Source organism: Dermacentor variabilis, chromosome 2 (assembly GCF_050947875.1).
Source record: "Dermacentor variabilis isolate Ectoservices chromosome 2, ASM5094787v1, whole genome shotgun sequence".
Lineage (NCBI taxonomy): Eukaryota > Metazoa > Arthropoda > Arachnida > Ixodida > Ixodidae > Dermacentor > Dermacentor variabilis.
In genome coordinates, this window is record NC_134569.1 from 110,644,526 (window position 1) to 110,671,185 (window position 26,660).

Genomic DNA, 26,660 nt, shown 5'->3' on the forward strand with positions numbered 1-26,660 from the left:
ACGTACGAGTTCCACAAAGTTAATGTGGTAACCACGGAGAACCAATAACAATATTGTGGGTGCATTCACTAGGTAGACAGAGGCATGTGGCAAAGGAAGTGCTGAGGATTCTGCTTGCACATCCATGAACATGAGTGGAAGTTCGGATGCAAATGCAACCTGTTACATCAGCCAACTGCCAACGAAAATTATTACGGTGTTGACATAGTGTCTACAGCAAAGATGTTCTTTACTTTAATAACCACTAAAAAGCCACTGCGGAAATGTTTGAGAAATATCTATGCAAGCATCCACACACAAGCCACCCATTCAGTGATTTTTAACTCTCCTGTTGCAGTAACACCCTGAAAAAGAATTCATTACAATTAAGTTTGACTGTACCACCTGGTTCAAGGTTGTTTGGTTCTGCTGTCCCATTTTTTTCCCCCCTCAGTGTAGTGTCACCATCTCAAAGTTTTCCAGGAGAGAGTTCTCTAATGTCTACCTCGTAGGCCATTGCAGCAAAGAGTGACAAAGGCATTGTTACATTTCTTAAAGACAACAACCCAGTACCATTATTCAGTGCTGATTCCTATGCTGTAATGATGAATCTGTGCTGTGTATGAGCATATTCTTTTTATCTACCTCTCTCTCCGTTGTTCCCCAAGCCGAATTTCTTGTTCTGATAAGCCCCAATGCTTGTCTCTTTAATTCTGTATCTCCATCTCCAGAAGAGAGGCTTTGATATGGAGCTTCACAAACAATGGGCAGGAGCACAGTTTGCAATGTGGTTTGGGGTCCCCTTGGTTTACCTTAGGACGGACGCCCCGAATGCATTCATTGAGGCAGGTGCCATCTTTGCGCTCGAGGCGCACAATTGGCAGGCCTGCCCGCGTCTTCTCCACTTGCACAGCTGCAAAGGGTTCCTGCTCCAGGAGGGCAGCCAGTCGCGGGTCAGCAGGGCGCACATTCTGTGGTACCACACTGATGGCAAACAACGGTGCCTCCGCAAAGCGCGGCGGCAGAGGACGCAGTGAAGACACTGGTAGCTGCTCGCTGTTGCCAAAGTCTATGAACAGCACCAAGTACTTGCCATCAGGAGACCTTTCAGTCACCACCTGCACAGAAGAGCATGCCAGCCCGTTAAAGCATTTTCACCCACGAAAAAAAAGAAAAGAAAAAATCAAAGTTGCTTGCATCCATGAACGACAAAAAGTGAATGTATTGACATCTGCAGCTGTTTGACACCGCTGCCTACTGTTGACTTCTGTGCTGGCAAGCATATGAAAGCAAACTGGTAGCAACAATAAGTACGAGTGCTGTTCTAGACTACTTGCACAACACAGGACTATAGTTGAGGCTTACAGTTTTTAATATATGCCAATTTTGCATGCCCTTAAAAATAAATGTGCTAATTTGATTCTTACTTCCATAAAAATATGATAGGGCACTATAAATGTGGAGACCAGGTTGTAGGTGTAGTTAATATGTCCTCGTGTAATCACAAGAACAACCTATAGGATTTGACCAAGATGAGGTCAAAGGTAAATAAATATAATACAGACAGAAAAGGAAAAACTGGTGTTGAAAGCATAGCCAACACAGGCTAACGTCATGGAAGGAAATAAGTAATAAGCAGCAATGCAAAGATGTAGTGGTAATCAGAATGCAGAAACTGTAAGCATTGCTGAAGTACTAAAGCGCCAAACAGATGACACAAGAAGAGACATGGACGAGCATTGTATTGATTTTTTGTGCGTTCCAACACTGCAACTAGGGGCATTCACGTTGCAAATTGAATACCGAATATGTCTAATTATGTAACAAAGTTAAACACAAATGAGTCCATTTGGCAAAAAAGGCTCACTTATGTCATTTGATATGTCTAATGCCGTTAAAACGGTATGGTAATTGAATGAGAATCTTGTAAACTGCATCTGGCAACTGCATCTGGTGCACAATGACAGCAATGAAAGAAAGAAACAACACTTAACCATATGCACATAACACAGTAATATTTCATTAACTCGAACGTGCATATCTAGACAAATCGGCCCATTCTAAATTTTCCGTGGTACTGAACTATTCCCCATATGTCCCATGTATTTATTGCCCTTTATCTGGAACAATTTTTGGGTCAAACTGTGGATATTTCTAAATCTTGTCTGAGAGTGGAACGAAAACTCTGCTGCCGGAATGTTTAACAAGCTTCGCACGAGGCTGCCGTGCCTACCACAAAGCAAATGTTTTTTTCCTGAATGTCAAGTCGGAACCTTGCAGCATAACAACTTTTTCAAGCAACCACGTGGCATGTTATGTGATGGGAAAGACGTGCGCAGAGGTAGGCCCTGCGAAATAGCACTTGATGCAGTTCATTTTGTTTGCTTTGCGTAATGCACGTGATTTACCATCAGAGGTGTGATTTCGGGTTTAATTTTATTCTAGGCAACGTACGTGGCACGGATTTTTTATTTTACGCAGTGTAGAATGAGAATGCAAGTGCCACGTGTGTTCCAGTGCATCCTGCCCGCATAGCACGCACTCGCAAAGGCTCACGTCGCTTTCTACGGTGCTGTTCCCGGCAAGTCCGTGCCGTGTGCATTGCACAGAATACTATGCAACGCTCGTGGTACGGACTTACCTCAAATGGTGCCACACAAAAAGTGACGTGAGCATTCGCAAGTACGCGCTATGCCGGCAGGATGTACCGGGTGAATTTAGTGTCGGCTAAATCACTCGGGTGGTTACAAATGGAGGGGACGGTGAAGGCGGCGATGACGAAAGACCTCGAGAGGTGCCGACATCAGCCGAAGCGAGTAACATGCTTCGCTTGCTGCGAAATTGAAATTGAGTGCAGCGGCGGGAACAATCAGTTCATGCGATGTGTGAATTAGCTCGAGTAAGCCTTTTTAGGTGCAAGTGCTACCGCAAAGGAGACCAGCCTTACGCAGTTTTTTACGAAAAAAAAAAAAAAAAAAAACAGAGCTGGTTGATATCTCTGGTATGTTTTCTTTTTTTTTTTTTTTATACCTTTACAAAGAGCCAGTTTAGAAGCTCTTGTTGAAGAGCTGGTCAGTAATGGTGATTTTTTTAGAAAGGACTTGACTTCTCACTGCAATTTCCACAACTTTGCTTATTTCGAAAATCTACTTAACTCAAAATCTTTTCCGGTTTTCACTACTTTGAGTTAACAAGATATTACTGTGTAGTACATTGTGCTTGCTAAAGAAGCTAAATGTAATGCTACAGCACCTCACATCATATAAAGAAATCTGAACATGTCAAGATTGGCCAAATATTAATTGATTCGGCTAAATCGACATAAGTGATCTTGTCCATGCATTCGCTCAAGAACTGGTGTGCCTGAGAAACAACCACAGTTCTCCTGCAACAGAATTATTTGAAATAGTCTCTACTTGCTTTCTCTCCGATGACTGCAACAAATGTTCTGAAAACAAAAAATATTCAACAACTTCGAAGAGCGACTTCTCAAATTGAATATTAACTATATAGTAAAGGTCATTGGATTCATATGTGCAAGTTGAATGCAGGCAAGGTGTTCTAGCTAATATGAACCATGCTTAAAAAAACAAGCCCTCTGTACAGATGAAATCGACTGTACCATATTTACACGATTGTAAGTCGACCCCTTTTTTTAAATTTGAAAGTTTGAAGTTGGGGGGTCGACTTACAATCGAAACCAAAACATGGTCCCGCCAAAAAAAAGCGATACCAACTGGAGCTACAACGTGGTTACAATTTTATGTTTGCTCTATGGTCCTACCCGTATCTTTTCGCTATCCCGCGTGTTTGTTCACTTTTTGGAAGGGTTTTTTAACATTTTTGAGAGTCTTACAGTGCATGCAACACTCATGGGGGAGTGTCGATAGTTGATGGAAGTGCCGCTGTTCTCATTTGCGGCGGCACCCTCAGAACGGCGGTGCTTGCGGGGAGTATCGGTAGTTCATGGAAGAGAAGACACCGCTCGAGAGTTTCTCTTTCTCTGTTTAAAGGCATTGGTATTGGTTTGACGCGTTCCACTTGACTGCCGGCTACGTGCTATTTCTATGCTTCCCCAGTCGTCATGAGTGCTCCAGGCCCACTAATCGTTCGGCACTCGTTCACAGCAGCGTTCAAGAGGGCTGCCATCCTTTACGCCGAAGAAACAAATCACTACGCAGCGGGCCGAAATTTCAATGTTTCTAAACGGGTGGTGCGAGAGTGGCGACTGCAGCGAAGCAAAATTTTCACCTGTGTGACGGCAAGTGAGAAATTTCCCACGTGCCGAAGTATGGACGCTTTCCGGAGCTGTAGGCTAAGCTTGCGGCGTACGTCGCTGAAATGCGTGATCGATCCCTGCCAGTGATGTGCGACGTGATCATGAAATAAGCCCGGACCTCCGCCTTAATTTTAAGGTTCTGCTCCACCGTGAGCACAACGAGTGGCTGGTGGCAGAAGACTGTCGAAATTACGCCAACCGGACCTGTCAAAAGAGCCTCCCTGATGGCTATGTGTGGTTCAGTGCATTTGGCGTGGGCTGCTGTTCTGCAAGATGTCCTGGTGCGGTCGTTTGCCAAATTTGAAATTTCGCTGGACCACGACGCGCTGTAGGACCGCAACAACGATGACGATGGCAGCACTAGAGAAGACGAGTAGTCCAGTGACCATGTCAGCTACTAATAAATTTTCGCTATCGAATGCGCCCTCGGGTATGCTCTCTCTCTCTCTTTTTTTTTTTCTGGTCAAGCGATATGGGGGGGGTCGACTTACATTCGAGTTGACTTACAATCGTGTAAATACGGTACGCTGTTTACAGCCTCCTGTAGAAGCCTCCAGTATTTTTTTTTTCAAGCATAATTAGGGCTGATCAAAAACTTGTAAGTTTTTTAAAGAAGTTAACAAAACCATCATTGGGTAAATATTCAATAATTTTAATATTCGTGGGCAACTGGCTGTGAACTACAGCATGCATTAAGTTAATCTGTGCACTTACTGAACGGGATGGCTCAGAACCAAGACAAGCCATAAACGAAGCCACCACTGGACCATCATGCCGCCGAACGATTTTTCAATAATCAAAGTTTTGGATTCGGTACAGCATCTCGCTCAGTTTTTCTGATATTCCCCGACACGGTGCTGAAACATCTGGAAAATGGTGCCTTTTCGAAAATTGTCTTTTCAGGCAATTGTCATTTATGCATATTTACGTTAAAACAATCAAAACCATGCAACAACAAAAGCAACACGCCGCACCGAGACAATGTAGCAGACAGTACAGCGCACTCGGCATATGGCAGCATGCACTCAGGGCCCACATGACAATGACATCAGCTTGGAGGCCGCCACAAGAGGAGAGAGGACCTCAATTGTTTCATTTGTTGTGTGTTTGCATCATGTTCACGGGTGGGGCTGGCACGAGAAAAAAAAAAGAAAGAAGCAGTTTTCGAACGCTAGCAAGGTGGAGGTGCTCAGCAACGGGAAAGACAAAAGATAGCGCCATGAACTTTAGTGTTTTTGTGCAAGTCGGAGTTCCTGTCTCGCCGTGCAGACTGACAAAATTACCTTTTTCGGGTACTTAGAGGGTGTTTTCAGCAAATCGTTTCGATGAGAATGAGGACGGTTTTCCAAAATCTATTTCCTTATTGCGATTTTCACTATCTGATCCCCATGCAGCCAAATACGTCCAAATTTTATTCCATTAAATAATGCACATGCCTGCCAGCACCAGCAGATGAGTTCGAATTATCCAATTTTCCGAATTAACAAGCATCTAGAATGAGGTTTTACTGTACTATTCGAACTACTTGATTCGAAATTACCGACCATATTACTACTCTGTTCGAATTTGATTCTAACCTAATCTTACTAGATTTTGCCCATCCATACGCAAAACCATTAAAAGCAACCACAACCTGCCGCTTGCGTGGCAGAGTGGCTCTTCTTTGAAGGATGGGAAAAAGAACTATGCAAACAATGCTTCGCAAATAACTGAAAGTGACGTTATCAAATGTGCTTTACAAACCTTGCATCGACATTGTGACCATAAAGTTAATAATTTGGTACTAATCATAAGAACAACAATATAGTGGAGGCTTCTCCAAGAGTTGGCTAACAACAAACAGTTGGTTTCATCTGCACAGAAGCCTTTACGTGGTCCATGTTAGCTGGGTCACCAATTACCATAAAGAAACACGGCTACCTGGCCTCGGTACCAAGTGGCATCCTCGCTGAACAGTGCGCAGACGTAGTCCCCCTTGGAGTACTTTGCAACAGTCGACTCGGGGCTCTCACTCCTAACCCAGGTGTTCAGTGCCTCCATCATAGCCTGCAATTCCGAGGCCAGACTCTGCTGCTGCAGGTACAGCACCTCTGGTGTCTTCCAAACGGGTATCATGGGGCACTTGGTCGTCGGAAGCTTTCGCTGCGGCACGTGCAGAACCTTGGCATCCATCTTGGGTTGATGGCTCACGAGTGGTGGGGCAGGCGGAGAGGTACTGGGCTATGGGCAACACGAATGCACTGTGCATTAGTTCACTCAAAACAAGAAAGAATAACAATGAATTAGAGCAATTACTGCATACAAAGAAGCAATGTGGAGGCCGACTCGTTCATCCTACCTGACATATTGCAGCTTACAGTAACTGAACAAAGCACGTCGAGGCTCCAGATCCTGTTGAATGCACACTAGAGATCCTTGCTTGCACAGAAAAGCTTATAGAATGCAATAATCAAGTATGAGCAGGCTGCTTGCTCCTTAACCTGACGACACTTGCCTCACGAGCCTAAAGAATGCAGTATAAAGCAACCCAGATGCCTGCTGCAACGTAAAAACAAATGCTCCCTGTACCAATAGGAACTTGCTCGTTTTCACATTTGCGAAGATACTGCTTTTTCGCATGGCATGGACATCACTATGCTTAGCATTGACACCACAAACCCCGCTCCCCATCTTTCTTTTGCGCGGTCTGACTCACTAAAGTTGGGAACAAGGAGCCAGGTATACATTTTGCATTACTCACATTTCTTTTTCGCTCTTGGCACTTATACTACAAAAAATAAATTATTACTTTCATTCGTGTTCCTTGGGGTGCTTCTTTGAAGTTTCACATAAGAATTCTAAAAAAATTGTCAGTTTAATTAATACTGCTTTACGTCCATTCAAAATACCAGTGATTAGTCTATAATTATATATTATGAATTGCAGTATACATTGCGACTACTACATTTAAAAAATGTTAAACATAAAAGCACAGCAAATGATCACACTCTTAGTGGTAACAGAAAAGTTAACGAGGTTTTGCCATAAATACTGTAATGTTTAAGCAGGACCTTTGTAGATTGCACAGGCAAGGTTTTGTGGTGCTACTTAAAGGTAACATTTTATATCCTTGTATGACAGACAGTTTTAAGTAAGCAACAAAAGTTTGAGAGAACCTCACGTGCTTCATGAAGTTCCACACAATTTGTGATCTGCCTTAGAATAGATGAAAACCTTTCTTCGGAGAAGAACTTTGCTTCACAGAATATTTGATTTTGAAACAGGGTAAATTAAAACACTTTTCCTCGTTTCTAACTGTAGCATTTACGGCAATGACCTGTATGGACATACATATTACATAGTGAAAAGTTAAAATTAGGTTTTCACCCTTAAAACACAAAGAAAAAAGTTTGAAAACGCTTAAGGAGGGTTTTCGAAGCTGTTAAGTGTGAAAACAACAACCCATAAAATAAAAAATAAAAATAAGGTCACTTTTAGTGAATATGATAAAACACTTAAGGGGTTAATGAGCTTTCATAATGAAAGCGGTACGTCGTTGCCATTTGCAAGTCACTGGCCCCAGATAAAAGCACACAGAGGCACTATTCCCTAGCGATCACTTTCGATACTGCTGTCACTTTCCCGATTCTGCATCGGCCTTGTTGAAACATACACCCAACAGTGTTCCTAGCACCATGCGCAGATAGCGAGCTTGGCAATGCGGCAGAAACACTGGTGGCCGATTACGATGAAGCATTCGATGCTGAGTCATGTGAAATCTCATGGAAGTGATAGTATCTCTGAGAATTATTGGCTGAAAATACCGCTCTAAATTAGATCATAGTCGGGCATAAAACGAAGCAACAGCAACTGTCGCAAAAACATGCCATGTTCCAACGGTGCAAATGCAGTTTTAGTTTAATATTTGATTGTAACATGCAGGCAATTTTTGGATACATTTTCTCAGAAGAAAGGTGAGCGTTACATTTAGATAAATATGGTACTTTTTATTCTGTTACCTTTACCAAATAAGTAAAATGAATGGGTTGTGGCTAGAACAGCACCATAAATGCCATGGTTAACAAGGTAATTTGCAATATGATAATGGAGAATTGCCTTACGGGAGTGGCTCGACCAGCTGCAGGTTTTTGCAGAGAAGGCGATACCACAGGTTCCCCGGCGGCGGCGAGACCACAATTCCAGGGAGCCAGAGCAAACATGCCCATCTTTGTGCCATCTTCCTCTGAAGCGGCAGTTCCTCGAACTGTGCCGCCATCAATAGACTTGACTGTGAAATTGAGCAGCTGCCCAACTCTGAAGGATGTGGGGTCTGATGCCAGCACACAAATGGCTGCAGCAGGCACTATCAAGTGTGTTGGTGCAAGAGGAAAAACGTCCGTATTGGATTCATCGTTTCCGTAATCCAAGTACCGCACTGTGTGCCCACTGGCAGTTTTCTCAGTTACGCAGGCCCGGTACCACCGCCCATCTTCCGTTGATCGGGAAGCAACGAAATCACCACAATTCACCCTGAAGAGGGAACATAACAGTTAAAATTGGGTGATGAATGAGCAAATCACTGCATTCAAGTTTATCAGATTGAAAGAAACATTCATGTAAAATGCAGGTCAAGAAAAAAGCTTATGCACAGCTGCCATTATTTACATTGTACATCATAGCTTTGAATCATGCAAACTTCATTTACCTTAACCGCCCCCCCCCCCCCATCAGAACAAATTTCTGGTCCCACAGCGAACATATTAATGAGGCTCACATATCATTGAACCTTGTTAACCCATATCTGATAGGGATGTGATAAACTGCACACTAAACATTGGCAGGCACTAAACAGCAAATATACTATAATTTGCATCTCTTTACACATGCCACAACAAAAAGACAGAGGAGGGGGGAGAAAAAAAAGAGAAAGAAAGTTATGCCAAAAACGTCACCTTAAATGAGCGCAAGACGTTTTTTTCCCTTTTTATTTAAATGCTGTTAAAAACAACTCCTGCTTCATTGCACAGTAATGCCACTAAGTACAAGTTTTTCTTTGTAGGTGATACCTTTCCTCTGTTGGATGATACTAAGTAGCTCCTGAAACCTCGGTATGGAGCAAGGTACAATGTACCAACACGCTCTGATTTCTCTTTGCGTGTACGTAAGCTTTCAGTTCTGCTGTGTGAGAGCCAATGCAGCTTCACTGAAGCACTACCCGCTGCTGCGTAATGCCGATCATCCTATGCAATTTCTGTGCAGAATGTCGCCTACTAAGCATACACTGGCCTTGTGCCAGGATGCTTGCTGTACGCGTGCGCTTACTTGCACACTACCCCGCATTTAATGTCTGTCTGTACAGAGTTGTATATGTGTTCACACTGCCCTTGGCCATACACAGAGTGCACAAGAGCAGCAGGTAGTTGCTGAGCCATGCGGCAACTGCAAGCTGCTTTCATTTCTGCTTCTGCAAGTGGTGCACACTAAGACGAGTCTTGCTTGAGGAGGTGGCAGAGAATGACAGTGTGTTTGGTTTACCACCTATTAAAAGTGTGCAGTACACTTTGAGCAGCCCTGCGGACCACAGTACACATGCTGCCAAGCACATGAAGGTGAAGATACCAATCACGATGGGGTTGGCGGCAACTACATTCTTTGATGAGGCTGCCCAATGCCTCCGCATAAACATAGGCCGTCACATGGCCACGGAGCTTCACGCCCATTGTACTGAGCCAAAGAAGTAAGTAGGGCCATCGAAATTGGTGCAGCCCAGTGAGCGCCAGGAGAAGAGACTGCCAGTCAGAAAAAAAGGAATGACCCTAAATAAAGCTCTAATTCCTCTCCTTTATCATTCCCTGCTTTTGTTTGGTGTACGGCCCAGGCAAATGTCTGTCACTACTAGACTGCACCCTAGTAAAACCTCTGGTTTGCAATAAACACTGTTCTTTGTAAAAGCCATGAAGTCTATTATGAGTGTCACGCGGTGCACTTTAAATCACGATCAAGCCCTACCAAGATCAAATTTCCCGATTGTGATTGGCTCCTTTACGCAAAGGGGGCGGGGGGGCAATCAAGGTTGAGAGTTTCGATCCAGATCTGGCTCGGTTGCGATTTAACAAGCCTTTATGTGGAAAAGCAGGACGAGGTTGACAGCAGAAATGTAACCATACCAAGGAATGTTCATTCATGCATTGAAGCATCAAACTAGTGTCAGGGCAAACAAAATTAGTGCCATATAAAGTCCCTGCAAAAGACTGAGGAAGTACTAGCTGTCTAAATTTCCCATTAGAACCCTTAACTTTTCTTTATATTCTATCGACAATACGATTAAGTCTAAAGTGCCTGCAGAATCTGCAAAGTTCCCATATGTAGATTAAGAAGCCACAACTTGTGCATCCCACAATAACCTTTTGTCTTTATTATTTTACCCTTATGACAATAGTAAACTGTAGGCTTTATGCAATATAAGTTAGGGGATGCAAACTACCAGGCATACGAGAGAATGCAAAAAGGTATACAAAAGAACACAAGCAGGGCGTGGGGCTTCGGCAACACAAAGAGGCTTGGGTGCGCTATTTCTAAAACTCCCTAATAGAGCAATCTTGAAATTCCTAGGACGTCCTCCAGTTGAATCTGCCAGAGACTTGGTAGGTGGCATACAAAAAAAAAAAAAAGTGTACGCCACCACATGACAGCAGATGATCATTGAGAAAAGTGAGTTGGCCCTAGGGAGTTCACTACCCAAAAGGGTTGCTGAATAATACAATCCCCAGCAGAAGCAGTTGACTTACTTGTGAGTAACACCCTTGACACCAAGCTTACTGCCCTCATCCTGGAGCCTTTGTTCAATTTCGACCAAAGAACCAGCAACATTGGTAGTCATGGCGAGGCACCACACCGTGTTCCTGGCAGACACTGTCACTTGCATGCGCAGGCTGTCGCCAGGCTTGACAAGGCTCAGCAATGACTGCAGGCGCTGGGGACCGTGCAGGCAAGACCACGATATGACAAGTGGCATCACAATTCACACTTGCACTGACATTGCAAGGAGGGTTAACAGAGAACATTTGACTTAAAATTCAAGAACGATTCGAAGATTTCTAGGATGCCAAGGCCAAAATTCAAGGAGGGGGAAACAAAGCTTACATGTACACATACACTGAAAAATATTGAAGCCTTTCTTATTTAGCTGCTATTTCTTGCAGCTAAGCAGCTGCTAAGCTGAATACATGCTTCAAGTTCTTCAGGTCACTTTTCTAAATCCATTCTCAATGTAATAACATCAATGCATTCTGGCTTAATAGTTCGTAGTGTCAGACTTCACCCAAAGATACTTGTGTTAAAGCCAAATGACGGAGATTTACTTTCCTACAGAACCTAGAACCTAGGAATTTCTAACTTAGGGCACAAAAATGGAGCCATAATGAACGCAGTGTGAACTTTTTTTTTTAAACTAAATATGGTACAGTGAAATGTTTTTTAAGGAATCGTGCGAAATAAATGCAACAGCATTTATGTAAGGCCACAAAACGCCACAGCAACGTCAGAAACAGCTCTATGAGTTTGCCGATGCCACATGCTTTATTCACAAACTACCAAGCACAAAATGGCGACTAGTAAAGCGCAGAAGAATGGGCGATTGTGAAAGAGGGGAGAAGGGAGCTTCAACACACAGGGGTGAGGAGGAGGTGGGGTTCCCTAGGAGACAACGAAACTTTGAATGGAAGAGAACTTTGCCATGAGGCATGGCTTCACGGCAGCACATGACATGGCGATGTGAGGCCATACTTCATGGTGAAATTTGCATATAATTTGAAACCCAATGTTGCTGCTAAATTTTTAAAAATTTTGGTGCAGGTTATATGCGCAAAAATTATGCAATCATATCATATAATACTGTAGAACTGTGCTTTTAGCTCCCCGAAGGCTACACTTATGCAACTAGGGATGCTGTTAGTGGAAAGCTCCAGATTAACTGCGACCGGGGGTTCTCATATACACTAAAGTCTCGATACACTGAAGATTTTGCCCTTCACCTTCTCCGGAATGTGGTTGCTGCCGCAAAGAATTGAAATGCACGTTTAGCAATTTATAAGGATGAACGGGTTAGCACCCCGGAAAGCTCAAAGATGGGGGGAAGAACCCTTGGAGAGCTATGTGCAACGCCTAAAGTTTTTACACATGCTTACCACTTGTGCAAGTGATATAAACTCCTGTTTTTGGTAAACAGTAAACCCATGTGCAACTACGTAAATTGTTTCGTAGCAGCACATCATACTAAAAGGCCATATATGAGGTATGTTCAAGAAGTATTGAACCTTTTTCTTTCCCACGTAAACCAATGAAGTGCAGGAAGCTTCCTTCGGTGAAGATATGGAGGGGCCATTCAAACACATTGCGTGAATTTTTTATGCCTGTAGACAGCGTCAGTCGCTGGTAGTCGGCCTATGAGTGAGGACGTGTAGTTAGTGCTCGTCGGATTCCAGTAAGTTGCAAAATGATAGAAAAACATCAGCAGCGATATTGCATCAAATTTTGCCAAAAGCTTGGCGATACCTAGATGGACACCATTTGCAAGATTCAAAAGGTTTTTGAGGATGATGCCATGAGCAATTCACAGATAAAGGAGTTGTACAACTGCTTCAAAGGTGGTCGCACATCACTGGACAGTGAAGCACATACAGGCAGACCCTGAACAAGCCGAAATGAGAATGTCATTGAGCAAGTGGTCATGGAGGACCATCATATCACAGTCCGAGAACTCACAAATGGGATAGGTGTAAGTATTGAATAAGAACATTCAATCTTGACTGAGGATTTGGGCAAGAGAAAAGTGTCCACAAAATTTATGCTATAACTGCTAACAATGAAGCAGAAGCAACTGGGTCTGGAAATCACGCAGGACCTGCTAGACAGGACCTGCTGGACCTGCTTGGTTTTGAGGTACGACCCAAAAACCAAGATGCAATCGTCAGGGTGGCATCACAGTGAAAACATCAAACACCCCCGAGGCCAAAGAAAGCACGGCAGGTCCACAGCAATTTCAAGGTCACGTTGACTGTTCCCTTGGACTCGTGTGGAGTGGTGCATCATTAATACGCACCACAAGGCCAAACAATCACAAAGGGATACTAACAGGAGGTACTTCATCGCCTTCATGATGCTGTGCAGTGCAATCGACCGGATCTGTGGGCTGCAAGAACTTGGCAGCTCTATCATGATAACGCAGCCGCCCATTCCGCACATGTGATTCAGACTTGATTCGCCAAACACAACATTTCTGTGGTTCATCAGGCTCCCTACTCCCTCAATATGGCTCTGTGTGACTTTTGGCTATTTACGTCCTAATGCCACTGAAAGGAATCCAATTAGAGTCAAAGAGAAGACATGCAGAATGTGACAGCCCGGCTGATCACCATTCCAAAAGATGCAGTCCAAAAGTGTTTCCAACAATGACAGGAGTGCTAGGAGAAGTGTGTGCTTTACCAAGGAGACTACTTGGAAGGGGATTGGGGTTTTGTACACCCTAATCAAAAAAGTATTTCTGCTGACCAAAAGTTTGATACCTTTTAAACACACCTCGTACAGCAGCAATTCCATAGAAACAACGTATAACAGCACCTGAAATTTCGTATGCTATATGGTGTCTCACTCAATTTTTCAGACCAACCTGCATGCAGAATAATGAAAACATGACAGCTGCAGGCACTGCTGCCACCACTTGGACTGTTGCCCGTGACATCACTTTTGCATATGTGCCTTCTTGTGACCGTAAAATTTCTTTGGGTTCAACAGGGAATGAAGAAAGGTAGCACACTTCCTTTTTTTTTTTCCCTGAACACAAACCTTCTGTGGAATACATAGGCCCTTTATTTGCGATTTTTTACCTTTAGACACAGCACACAAGCAGCAGCAAACTTGCAACACCAAATAATGACTGACTTTTTCAGTGACATTGCTAGTGCTGATTTTGCCTGCTTCAGGAACGTATTTGTATGAATTTGATTAAAGCAAGCACTCTGGTTTATATGGCACCTTTCGCTGCCACAAAAGGGTGACGCAGGCACAATGAACTTCTTGAGTGCTTCTTTCTGGCTCTCTTATGCATTCTTGCGAAGCCCCATCTTTTAACAGCTTTAAAACCTTCACAAACAAACTATTTTTTGTAATACTGAAAGAAACGTTTGTACAATCACAGTACAAGTCCAGATTTGTAAACTTTACAATAAATTCACAAGAGTTAGCAGGTATGCTTCCAAATGCCTAACACCCACTGTAATGCGTTTCAGCTAGGCTTGTTTGAATGGCAATTTCTTATTTAATGTCAATAGGAATAGGTGTCGAACAAATTCAAAGCGAAAGGGTCAGAATGGTTGGATGATTTGCATAAAACGTTGAGACATCAGCAAGAAGTTGACAAAGCTAAAAATAAAAAAAAGCAAGTGCAAGGGGGGGGGGGAGTGTTAATAGCAAATAGTAAATCAGTCTTTCTCCAAGTGCTATTATTTAGATATTTTCATGCAAAAATGCAAGGTTTTCCAACATTTTTTTACAACGCCAGCAGTGCAGAAGGTTTGATTTGCAAAATTTCTCAATGATTGAGGCCGCAGCAGTGTTTCACGTTCTCCTGTCGTGTCATCATGATGCCACAAAGTGCGACCTTGACAGCATGACACTGGCCATTTTAGGCTGCATTTTGCAAATTCAGCAGAGCACTTTCTTCCTACATGCGAGCTTAACCCGTTCCATGTATACAGTCGATCCCAGATATATCGAACTACATGGGAATCGCAAAATATTTCAATATATCAATAATTCAAAATATAAAATATGTATCTCAAGCCTTTCTGAGATCTTTGCATGTCTCGGACACTTTCCCAAGATCAAGAAAAGTGGGAACTTAACTATTTCCTTCTTCAAGGCCGCGTTGAATGCACAAAAACCAAGATCTGTTCATAGCGGTAATACAGCTCTCAGAAAGTATAGGTATGTGACAGGTGTACTTTGAGGCAAGTTTCTGCACTGCTGAAGTTGTAAAAAACAACAAAATTTATTTTAGCTTTGGTATTTTTTTTTTAACTGCTTGGTTATTCAGACATTCCGGTGGCCCTGTCCATGTTTGAAAAATCTATCAGCAAATGTGTTCTATTTTGTGCGAGTATAGTTTGGGATTACGAGATAATCAGAATTTTCTTACTGGAAGCGTTGGAGTTGAGACACCTGCAGGTTTTAAAGCAGCTGACACCACAGGTTCTTTAGTGTCCAGACCAGAATGCCATGCAGCCAAAGCAAACGTGCCCATTGTTTTGCCATCCTCTTGGGACGTGGCAGTTCCTCGAATAGTGCCATCAGCATCAGCAGACTCCACAGAAAAGCTGAGCAGTTGCCCAACTCTGAAGGACGTGGGGTCCGTGGTGAGTAGGCGCACTGCAGCAGCGGGGACAGCCAGGTGTGCAGGTGCAAGGGGAATCAGGTCTGTGTTAGACTCGTCATTTCCATAGTCCAGGTATCGCACTGTATGCCCGCTGGTGGTCTTCTCAACCACACAGGCACGGTACCAACGCTTGTCTTCCGACGATTGGGAGGCCACGTAATCCCCACAAGTCAGACTGCGAGGACGATGGAGAATACTGAATTATAGCAGATGCCCATTTATAAGCACCATGGACACACGTTTAAGGTGTAAGCGCCCAAATTATGGATTAAGTAGTAGTTTAGCAACCATTTTATCCTGCCTATAAATGCCTATTTTCATTTTTAGCGCCTGAAAATGCAATTTTTGGTTACAACTTCCTCGACACCTGGTACCAATGTCTAATGACAACGTGTTTGGCAATGAGAACTGTTAAATAAACTCTTGCACTGTCAACAATAGATGAGCTTTTGAGGGACCTGCTCACCACCTGCTTAGCATCTGGCTCATCATTTAGTTAGCAATGCCAAAGGAAAAGATTGCCACAATATCTACAGAGCAGACAGGGACATTGTGCCAGCCATGCGGAAAGAAGGTAAACAGACAGCTTTCATGTACTATACTCGCTGTATGAGACACGGCAGGGAAACTTTAAATAGGAGACCTCTATGCCTAACTATCCTTGAGTGCTTGCCCAAATCTGTCTAAAGTTTATGCTATTCAAAACAGTTCAAAGCCAACATATTTATGGTACCTCCAGCTGATTACTTAAGCGTTGTGGCCCGGATAGCAATAATGCAGAGTCCACTCGAGATTGGAGCCAGGAAACGCATGCCCAAGCCGAACATATAACCGCTTACCACAGCAGTCTGAGGCTGGAAGAGGAAAACAAACAAGGCATGCAGGTGGCGAGCTCGGCTCCGAGGCATCTGCTTACTACCACTGCGGCAGATGCCTCGCCAACAGTGCAAGCTCTAGGGGCCAAGTGACTGGAACTCTGCCAGATCTCGGCTACACTCCCAGGTTGAAGGTAAGAGCCCCTCCCTATGAAGCCCTGAGCTGGGGCATGACACTCAGAAAGAACCAGCTGAATGCCTTCCAAGTGCTCAATTTCCACCAGCTGAAACTAAATGAGCACTCTGGAGCACTAAGAAACGACCAGCCGAATGTTCCATTAGTGAAGTTAAAGTTCTGAAGTTCAAAGCTTATTCAAAGTGTATGAATAGAGTTGGACCCGTTTAAAACAAATAAAAACTGGTCCTTATATCAGTAGTTCGTTATATATGAGCTCACCCATAAAAACACTGAAAATTTAACTGCAATAAAGTTGCCGCCAGCAGTTAAAATTCAGCATCACATTGGTTTTGTCCCTAGTGCATCCCCGCAGCTAGCTGCAAATTTTTGTTAAAAACATCCATCTAACAAACAAAATGCAGCTTCGTATAGCTCTTTCAAAACAGTTCCTGGCTCTGATCACCTGTCATTTCGAAACTGGAAGCACAGCCGCTATTTTTTATTCGAGAGCTATATACAGCTGAACGTATTTATAGCAATATTCAAGAGCCACTAAAATTTCATTGTTATAACCAACAATTGTTTAAAAAAGAAAAGCAAAATAGGGGGATAGCAGAGCTGTTGTAAGAAAACTATAATGGCGGGGAGGCCAGTGCCCCTCCCGACCACCTTCCTCCATTCAGCTGCTGATAGTGTTGACTCGTTTAACTGTTTAACTATGCTTCTTGCACGCCTCGATCACGTGTAACAAGCCACGGCTATCAGCGTTCGAGAATGGCACTGCTATAACAACTGCACAGAGGGATCACAATTGGCAAGCTCCACTGAGGCGTTGCTTTGGTGGCCTCAAAAGCAGCCTTTTAAAAAATTGTCGTGGCAAGTTTGTCGTGGCAAGCTCTCAGCTTGAGAAATCCAGAAGAAATGCTGGGGCAAGATAGCCACAAGCATCTCCCCAGGTTCTTCTCAGTGGCTTTCACAAGAAAACCCCATGTCCATCGGCCTTTCTTGCTTTACGCAAGCTCGCCCACATACTTGCCGACATTCTCTCTGGCTGCAACTGCGCATGTGGTGGCTGCACGCAGTCGCACGGCTATATATTGAGAGCGATCTGCTTTGGGGGCAGAGTCTATACTCGCAGACAACTTTCTGTGGCAATGAAGGGAAAGCTATGGTAGCGTGACTGCTACACATGTTTTACAGCGCCAAGTAGTCCGGCAGTGTTCAACAGTGCATTTGGTTGCTCGGAATAGATGCTGAACCGACGCAGCTTCCACATGCGACAATTTCGCGTCTTCCTAGAAGTGGAAGGAAAAAGCCGAAAAATAAGTAACATTTTACACTCAGTGGTGTGTTCTGTCTTATTTAACTGTTGCTAGTAAGGTGTTTATGTTTTGTCTTCCCCAGCCTAAACGAACATGGCTTAAAATGCAGGACTCTTTTCAGAAGCACTGTCACTTGTGCGCGCTTTGCCTCCGAAGCTTTCCCTTCATTGCGAAAAAAAGTTGTCGGCGAGTATAGTTGTGTTGGCGGCTTGCAGCTTTGTGTGTGCTCTGTGTTTTCGCCGCTCACTTTGCGTTGGAGCGATAGACAGCATGAACGAAGCTCGCTGATGTTGCCACATTTCCTCACGCTAGTGTTTTGACGGCAAGTGTCTGCAGTCATAGGGTGTGATGTGTTTGTTTGCTGCGCTGACACTACGCTTAATATTTTAGTTAGCAAGCAAATGTTTACAAGTTGATACGGCCGATAAAAGTACTCTTACTTCACACGGCTGTCTGCTAATTTGCCATCACAATTGATGCTTTGCCTTTAGGGCAAAACTGTCATTTTTTTCTTTCTCTTTTTCATGCTACATCTTGGAGGCTATGCTCTTTATCTACAAGGTGCTTCGCCAAGAAGCGGCACCAGATAATGTCTTTAACACGGCGGCCGTGATGTTTATCGGCGCTTGTGGTACCAAAAAGCACAGCCTTTGAGATTCATGGCTATTACTCAAAGGAAAGCACCTCTGTGATACGTGTTTGGACGCCACCTATGCGTAGAGTGGAACTGAGCAGTGTGCAGCCGGTGCATCTACAAAAGTACAACAGAGACCAACATCGCAGAAGATTAAGATGCGTTTTGAGAGTCCATTTTAGAGCGCAGCTCTTGTTCCTGCGTTGTGCATCGCATGCGGGCAGTCGCATTACGGCACTTGCGCTGCGTCAGCCAAAATGTCATCCCCGCTAGACTTCTGACGCATGCGTTGTCAGCTGTTTTTTCCAGAGCATGCGCAGAATGATCCCCAATCCACGTGCCATTTTAACGGCTGCCTGCGACCGTCGGCGAAGTGGCGTGGGTACATTTTCTTTCCCGCGCCATGCATTGTGGGTAGGCACAACGAACACATGGATGGAGCAAAAGCCATCATCTACGGAGCCATCTTGACGTCAGGCATGTCGGGCCGCTTTGGCCGTGTCTGGTTAGATTGGCTGCGCCAGTGCTTCAAACTACAGACATTCTTGCCAATGTGACGCAGCATGTGTGCCCTCATGCTATGTCGGACTATACACACGCCTTAATCGAGCTATTTCTTTCTCTGACTTTCATTAGTTCGTATTTTGTATAATTCAAATTTTCATAGCATCCCCATGGAACTCGAATTAACGAGCTTTTACTATTTAACGAGCTAACAGCAGAACCACAAGCCCAGCCTTATGAGCGAATATAGGTCAATGCATGTGCCTTGCACCTGTTACATTAGCGTCACGTGTTATACTGCACAGATTCATGTGCAATTCCACGAAAACAGCATGGTTTTAATTGCGCACAGGCACCTTCATCAGGCAACGTCTTACATAGAAGCCGCTGGTGGCACTACCACCGCCCACTACCCCTCTTTTAACTCACTTTATCCTAGCAGCACTGTGGAAGCAGAGGGCACTTTTGATTTCCAAATGACAAAAGCGGGGCACTTGTTGCTGCCATTCATGCTGGCGCATAAAAACACAATGAGATGCACCTTGCTGTTCTTGTGCCCTTACACGTGTCTCCTATGAGTGCATGTGTCTTGGATGCAAAATCTGGAATAACAGTCCTGTTTCGTCGCCATTATATACGTCAATGCCAATGTTGTCGAGGATGTTTCCTCCACCCACTTCTGCTTCGCCTCCACGTCAAACGAAGTTCCCTCACCAGTGAAAGCTTCGTAAACAATGCCATGACTCCCTCTGAAGTGCTGTACCCAGCTGTAACCTGGCTGGTAGCCAATATTGTTGACAACTAGGGCAAACTGCTTTGCTTTTGTGCCCCGAATTGGCCTATTGATGGCCAAGTTCATGGCATGGGTAGTGAAAAACCAAGCGTAGAAGGCCTCTTCCGCCTCCTTATAGGCACCTTGTCAAACGCATTTGCACCCGTTGTCTACTGAGCAGTTTTCTTTGTCAAACTTCTATGCCAAGCGCCTGATTGTTGACACTGTCGGTTGCAATAGTCTGCACTTCTTCACCAAGTCGTACACTTTTTTACCATCTTTGTAGTCCTTCACAATACTGCACTTCGTTTCCAAATCTATAGCAGTGAGGTTTCTTTTCACCAGCAATGTCATGCATTGCCAATGATCAGCAGGCAAATCAGCCATCTTCCGTTTCACCAGCGAGTAAAATGAGGTGAAGAAACCACATGGCCAGGAACGATTTCAATGCAACCAACAAAGATGAGCACAAGCGACTGGGAGCACCGCTCGCTGTCAGTGCAGCTGTCGCGGCCCATCCTCGTTTCGAAGGGTGGCATGGCATCGAGCTATGGGCGCAGCCCATTCGTGTTCAACGAATGTTCGACGAAGAGCGACGGAAGGGAAGCGCACGAGGCTGGCGATGCGGAGAGAAGGCTAGAAAACAGGTTACATTGTGCGAGTGTGTGGAAGCTGTTGGGGCGGTGGCTGACGGTGCAGCAACTCGAATTTCTCATTCTTTTTTCTTTTCAAGGATTTCACATTCCATTACTTTCTGGCATGGACACCCAGCAGCCAGACCTCATCGGTTATAACGGATAATGTGACATGGAGGCATTGTAGTAAGCTGGCTATTCCATCATAGTAATCATACAGAAGTTGATGGTGCAGCAGCTTTTCACTATTATTACCAATATACTGCTAGAACCGGTATTGTTATAACTGCGTTTGTCTGTACTTTACTACCATCAAGATATGACTGTATTCTACATAAGAAAGCGAAGTGTTCTAGTCGGCCGGAAGCGCAAACTTTGGGAACTACCACAGCATCCTGCCATTCTGCGAAGGTCTTGGATATTTTGGTCTCGGCATCACGACTGCTCGTCAGCCACACAACAGCTATAAAATAACGTTTTATGTTGCTTCTGGTGGCAAAAAAATTTATGTCCAAAAGTCACCACGAACCGTTATCAACAACTGACAATACATAAACGAAGCAACATCGAACCGTGGTCTCATAACAGCACAGCAACCGCCGACCCTTTCCAACATTACGTGGCTGCAGCACGTGGTGCGCCTTTCTCGCCGACTCGGCTCACGATTATCAACAGTAACAATAGGAATGCTTGAGCAGCAGTTCCCATGGAGGAACTAGACGAGCTCCTAATTGTTGAAATAGGCGTAATGCACGTGGTGATGCATGGACAACTGCGCAATAAGAGTGCCACCGTCATGGTATCCAATATCACAAGCACACCAGTGCATGTGCCAGTGCATGCCCTGCACCATGCGGTTTATGCTGTGTGGCTCCTCCCTGGAAGCATGCTTTCAGAACGAGTGACCTTCTTCACAGCTTCCGAAATCTGCGTGCGGCGATTGTTCATTAATCTCGAAGGCCATATTATCATCACTGTTGGACTCGAGCAGAATGCACTGCCGTGCTTTGGTACTTTGCATGTGCCCTCTTTTTATCGTGACCAGGCTCGAAGCGTTTGTTGTAACAGTACGGGGATTAAAAAAAATGTTCATTATATCTGGAAGCAGCTTCAATAGGCATGGTCGGAAAACTGTAAATGCACTGAAATGTGGTTGCTATAGTGGATAGATCGTTATATCTGGGGTCCTTATAAGTGGGTTCGACTGTGCACATACACTTCAGAAGGAGGCCAAAAGCGAAGATGCCTGACGAGGCCCTTCATAACAGAGCAAATACACTCTGATGAAATCGCAATATAAAATCACTTTCTAAAGGCACAGATTCAGCATCACAACCTAATGCCATTTACACTGAATACATTTGCTACTTCCCAATTAAGCAGCAACCATTCTATAGCACTTTTTTTGTATTGTTTGAAAGAAGTACATTCATAAATAAGGTTTTCAGTGTGTTTGCCAATGTCAAGAAAATGTATTAACTGGAGTTGAACTGTTTGTGCGCCATAGATTGTTCTTATCTGCGGTGTTCTACAATAGATGTGCCTAAACATAAAGTATGCAAATGTGACTTTAGGTGTGAAATAATTTCACATTTATTATTAGTTGATTAGCGCGTTATTGTTGCTCTTAGTACCAGAGGCTGCAGTCCACTTACCCACGAGCAACATCCTTCTTGCCAGGCTCTTTTCCTTCTTCCTGCAGGGACTCCTCCACTTCAACCAAGGGACCGGCAACTTCAGGAATCATGGTGAGACACCATACTACATTTTTTGCAGACACCGTCACTTGCATGGGCAGGATGTCTCCAGCCTTGACCACATTCAGTATCGACTTCAGAGAATGTCGCAAGCGAGACGTCCCTGTATCTGTAGCTGGGGCTACAATTGGCATAGCCTTGGGAGTAGGTACTGCTCCAGGGGCAGATGCCGCTATGCGCTCAGCGAATCCTTTGGCCACTAGCTGCTCATTCAAACTCTGTCCACCTACAGCAGGAAGATGATGATTAATTAGATTTTTTTGGTGCAGCTGGCTGCTCACACTGCAATATGGCACACGAATTTGTAAAATCTCTTCAGAACATCCCCACCCTGGAGTGCCATTCTCGAGTTCAGCCTTCAGTCATGCGTGATTCTGTCTAGCAGTCATCACCAACACTGTCCATTACCTGCCCTGGCACTCTTTGTACAAAAAACGGGACCCCACACCCCCACCAATTATAAAGGGGTGTACACTTAAAACTTGTTATAACAAAGTTGAAGGAGGAGCCAAAATTACTTATATACATTACTTCGTTATGACATATATTGGGCATATATTGGGCATATATTGCTATTCACTGCAATATATGCCCAATGGGGTGTGCAATTCTAAACATGGAAATAAGAAGCAACACTGCCGCACATTCAATGAAATTTGAATAAAACAACAAAAGAATCTACGGTGTGTGCAACACGTGGCATCTTAGCACCTGACGTGACAGCCTTTAGAGAGCTGCCTTCTGTTCCATTATGATAGTCTTCTGCTTCTGCTTTCCACATGGCTCGTCGTGGTGAAGCAGCACATGGCACACAACATGGCCCTGCACTGTGTGATCAACGAGGCAAGCGAACTTTGCCATGCTGGCTTTGGCTTGTGGTCCCCAGGATTGCACTCGTTCTAACACGACTTCGGAGGCCACGCCCAGCTGCCAGCTCACGTGGAGCGCCGCAAGGAGAGGGAGAAGTGAATGCACCAATCTTTTGCACCGCCACGCATAGTGGCTCGCGCAGGCAGGCACAGGAATGGCCTGAGCGTGACCCCTGAGATTGCACCGGGGATATCTCAGAGGCCAGGCCCTGCTGCAGCTGCCAGCGTGCCGTGCCGCAGAAAGAGAGAGAAGTGAATGCATCATTTTTAGCACCGCCATGCAGTATGGCGCAACTCGCACAGGTTTATATGTGAACCCCCGAGGTTGCGCCGGGGATATCTTCGAGGTCCCACCCAGCTGCAGCTGTTTGCAGTATAAGTGAATGCATTAATCCTTCACACCAACGTGCATAACCGCACAGTGAGGGTCGGCTCACGCATGTGAAGATCCAAAATCAAATCTGAACTGCATGCCATGGTAACATTCACTAGGCAGAGTGTTGTGGGCACGCCCCTCTGCCGCCTCACTCCGCCTTTGCAGTGCAATAACTTCGCATTGCCAATAACTCTGCTTATGCTGAATGCATTGAAGTACTTTTTGTGGCAAAGTACTTCGGAAATTTTCTATTTTAACTTCAAATGCATTTCTCAACTTTAATAAAAAAGTGGTTTAGGGCCCCTTATGACTTTACCTTTACTGGCATGTTTCCCATGGTTTGGTAAACGAACCAAACCATTTCACTAAGTCGAGATTCAAACTGTGGCTAGCTGGGCAAGGAAAATGGCCGACACGCACCTTTATTTGGCTTCAGTTCCACTTCATGAAAGCCCTCCGAAAACCTGCACACAGTGGCAACCATTGTGCCATTTTGTATCAGGGAAGCAAGCAGGGAAAATGCTTCTTCAGGCCAGCCAGCCGATGTAGATGCTGGATGCAAGTCATAAAGCCGACAGCGCAGTGCCTGTGCTGGCAATTTCTTGCACGACTCCGGAAGTTGGCAAATGCTTTCGAAGGGCACTTGAGCCACATTGCCATAGTCAATGAAGTAGACTGTGCAAGAAGAGTCCTGAAAAGAAATATAAGTAACCAAGGGCCATGAAAACAGTGTCGCACCTAAAGTGGACCAAATATAGACCACAAGAAAAGAGAAAATTTCCCAAGCTATGTCTGGTAATATAATAAGGCTAAACAGTAGCCACAGCTGAAATATTTAACCTTTTAATAAGACTGAACTTTTCTGATACTGAGACAGAAAAAAGCACTGCCACTACTGCTCCCCGAATGTTACAACACTCGGGTTGCCCGACTCCTCAGCATTACCAAAATTAGGTGCCGTCTATGGCTGTACACAATACACTGAAAAATCTCGAAGGCAATGTACTGGGAATTGTACAATATTCACTAAACACCACATACGTGTCATCTGTTTACTGTATTTACTTGATTCTAACACGCCCTAGATTGTAACACGCATCCGCTTGCTCTGACCTAAAAAACGAAAAGTCCTTTATAGCACTGCCGACCCCATGCTTTCATATAGGAATACAACTTTCTCTCACTTTGATTTACTCCCAATGCACTAAAGTTGTGATTAATAAAGTCGGATCTTCGCCAAAAAGGCAAAGAATTGATTGTGACAGCAAATCAGTACACAGCTATACTTAGTAAGGATGGTAGTTTTATTGGCCATATAAACTTGTAAATATTTGCTTACTAACTAAATTAACAAGCGTGGTGTCACGCATGCACAAGCAAACCTTAACACGTCTCACTCAATCACCGCGGAAACTCACTATCAAAATGCTGGAGGGAGGAAATGCGGTAGCAGGAGCGAGTGAATTGGCCATTGAACATGATGTTTTTGTATCTGCATAAACCGTACCAGCTTATTGCGTACGTATCGGTTAACACGTAGTGTTTCCCCTTTTCGACATGCAATCACGAGTATACGTCGTGATTACGATAATGGCAGTACAACGGCCCAGCAGAACAATGAGCCTCAAGAGATCAGAATGGCCTCCAAGTGCAAACACAAAGGGTGCTTGGAGGGGTGAAGCCACATCGACACCATTTCAGCGTCATGCCAGAAGAGTGCTGCGGTGTCGTGCAAGCTAGGACTCCCGTGCTGCCAAAGCTCGGAAAAAAATCGGGTGCTCAGCATATAAGAAAAACTGGATATCATTCGTGCTACTGAAGGTGGCACGAAGAAGTCTGCACTGGAACACGAGAGGTATCTATTATTGACTACACTGTGTGGCATTTGGAATGCGAAGAAGCTGCCCGGCTGTGCTGCTGTGACCGTGAAAAGATGCCGACAACGCGTTTAGAGTTTTCGAGGTTCGACTTTTTGCCATCGTTGCCTCTGTTTTGCCAAGGTGTCTCCTAACAGCAGTGATGAGGAGGACACAGAAAGCAACAGCAAGGGCAATTCAGGCCTGACAGTGGCAGAAGCTGCACATTACGTCAGCCTCGTGCAGGTGTTTGCCGAGAAAAGGGGGCTGGCAGAAAAGCTGGCCCACAGCTTCAGTGAGTTTGAGGCCACTCTTGTCGCTGCTAGGCTGCGCGGCATCAAACGAAAATAACAGACTTTTGTCGTGCAAAGTGAATAAATATTGCATGTGGTTTGCCCTTTTATTGCACTCTCGCTGAGTTTCGCTTTTGACAGGTAAATGGGTGATCTCACGCTATTTCAGTTAAGCAGTGTTACCGTTTAGTGCTCACTCTTTCCGCGCTCCGGGCAACTACGGTTTCACGAGGTTTCGCCGTTATAATGGTACTTATACTGGCCACTCTAAGAATGCCTGCATTATTGCACTCTTCATTTTTAGGGCTATTGAACGACGCATTAAAATTGAATTTTTCTTCTACCATTTTCTCACAGTGGAGGCCTGAAGCAGTGGTGTGTCGTTTTTAATATTAATTAACTCATAAAATAATTGACCTGCAAAAATAAAACTAAATATTATTTGAAATCAGCAAGAAAAGCTAAACAAGTAATTTATTTATGTAATGTATATGTAATATGTATAAACTAAAGAATAAACACTCTCCAAAACCAGGTTGCCCTCAGTGAGAAAAGGATAGTGCTTTGATGCATGCAGTCTTCTGTTGTGACTTCCCACTGCTGGTGCTCCTTGTTACACCAGCTATATGTCCCATTTAGTTAGCAATAGAATACAGTCAACGACTGAATTTTCGGACGCCCAAATTTTCGGACATGCCTGATATTTCGGACGTCTTCGCGGCACCGCCACGAGCCCCATAGAATCAATGTATAAGGACATCTGAAGTTTCGGACACTCGAACCCCCCGCCGTCCAATTTTCCGGACTTTTTGACGCGACGGAAGCTCCTTTGGCTCCTCGCGCAGCGCCCTTGCGAAGGAAATCGACTTGCAGCCGAAGCATATCACTGCTTTGAACCACAACTAGCCGAATCTAGCCGTCACACACCGATTTGGTCTGGCCACGCTGGCTATGTTTATCGGCGCACTTTCGCCTCCGGCG

General features: G+C 44.4%; 1 protein-coding gene across 1 annotated transcript in view; it reads right to left on the reverse strand.

Moving 5' to 3' along the window:
• LOC142572524 (tudor domain-containing 6-like) overlaps window positions 1-26,660 on the reverse strand; it is an 81,832-nt gene that overhangs the window by 18,913 nt on the left and 36,259 nt on the right. The window contains exons 14-20 of the mRNA XM_075681690.1: window positions 23,951-24,221; window positions 22,184-22,511; window positions 15,432-15,843; window positions 11,026-11,210; window positions 8,359-8,767; window positions 6,179-6,478; window positions 792-1,097 (exon numbers count right to left, since the gene is read on the reverse strand). Of these exons, the coding sequence (XP_075537805.1) occupies window positions 792-1,097; window positions 6,179-6,478; window positions 8,359-8,767; window positions 11,026-11,210; window positions 15,432-15,843; window positions 22,184-22,511; window positions 23,951-24,221 (2,211 nt within the window). The remainder of the gene's footprint in view (window positions 1-791; window positions 1,098-6,178; window positions 6,479-8,358; window positions 8,768-11,025; window positions 11,211-15,431; window positions 15,844-22,183; window positions 22,512-23,950; window positions 24,222-26,660) is intronic.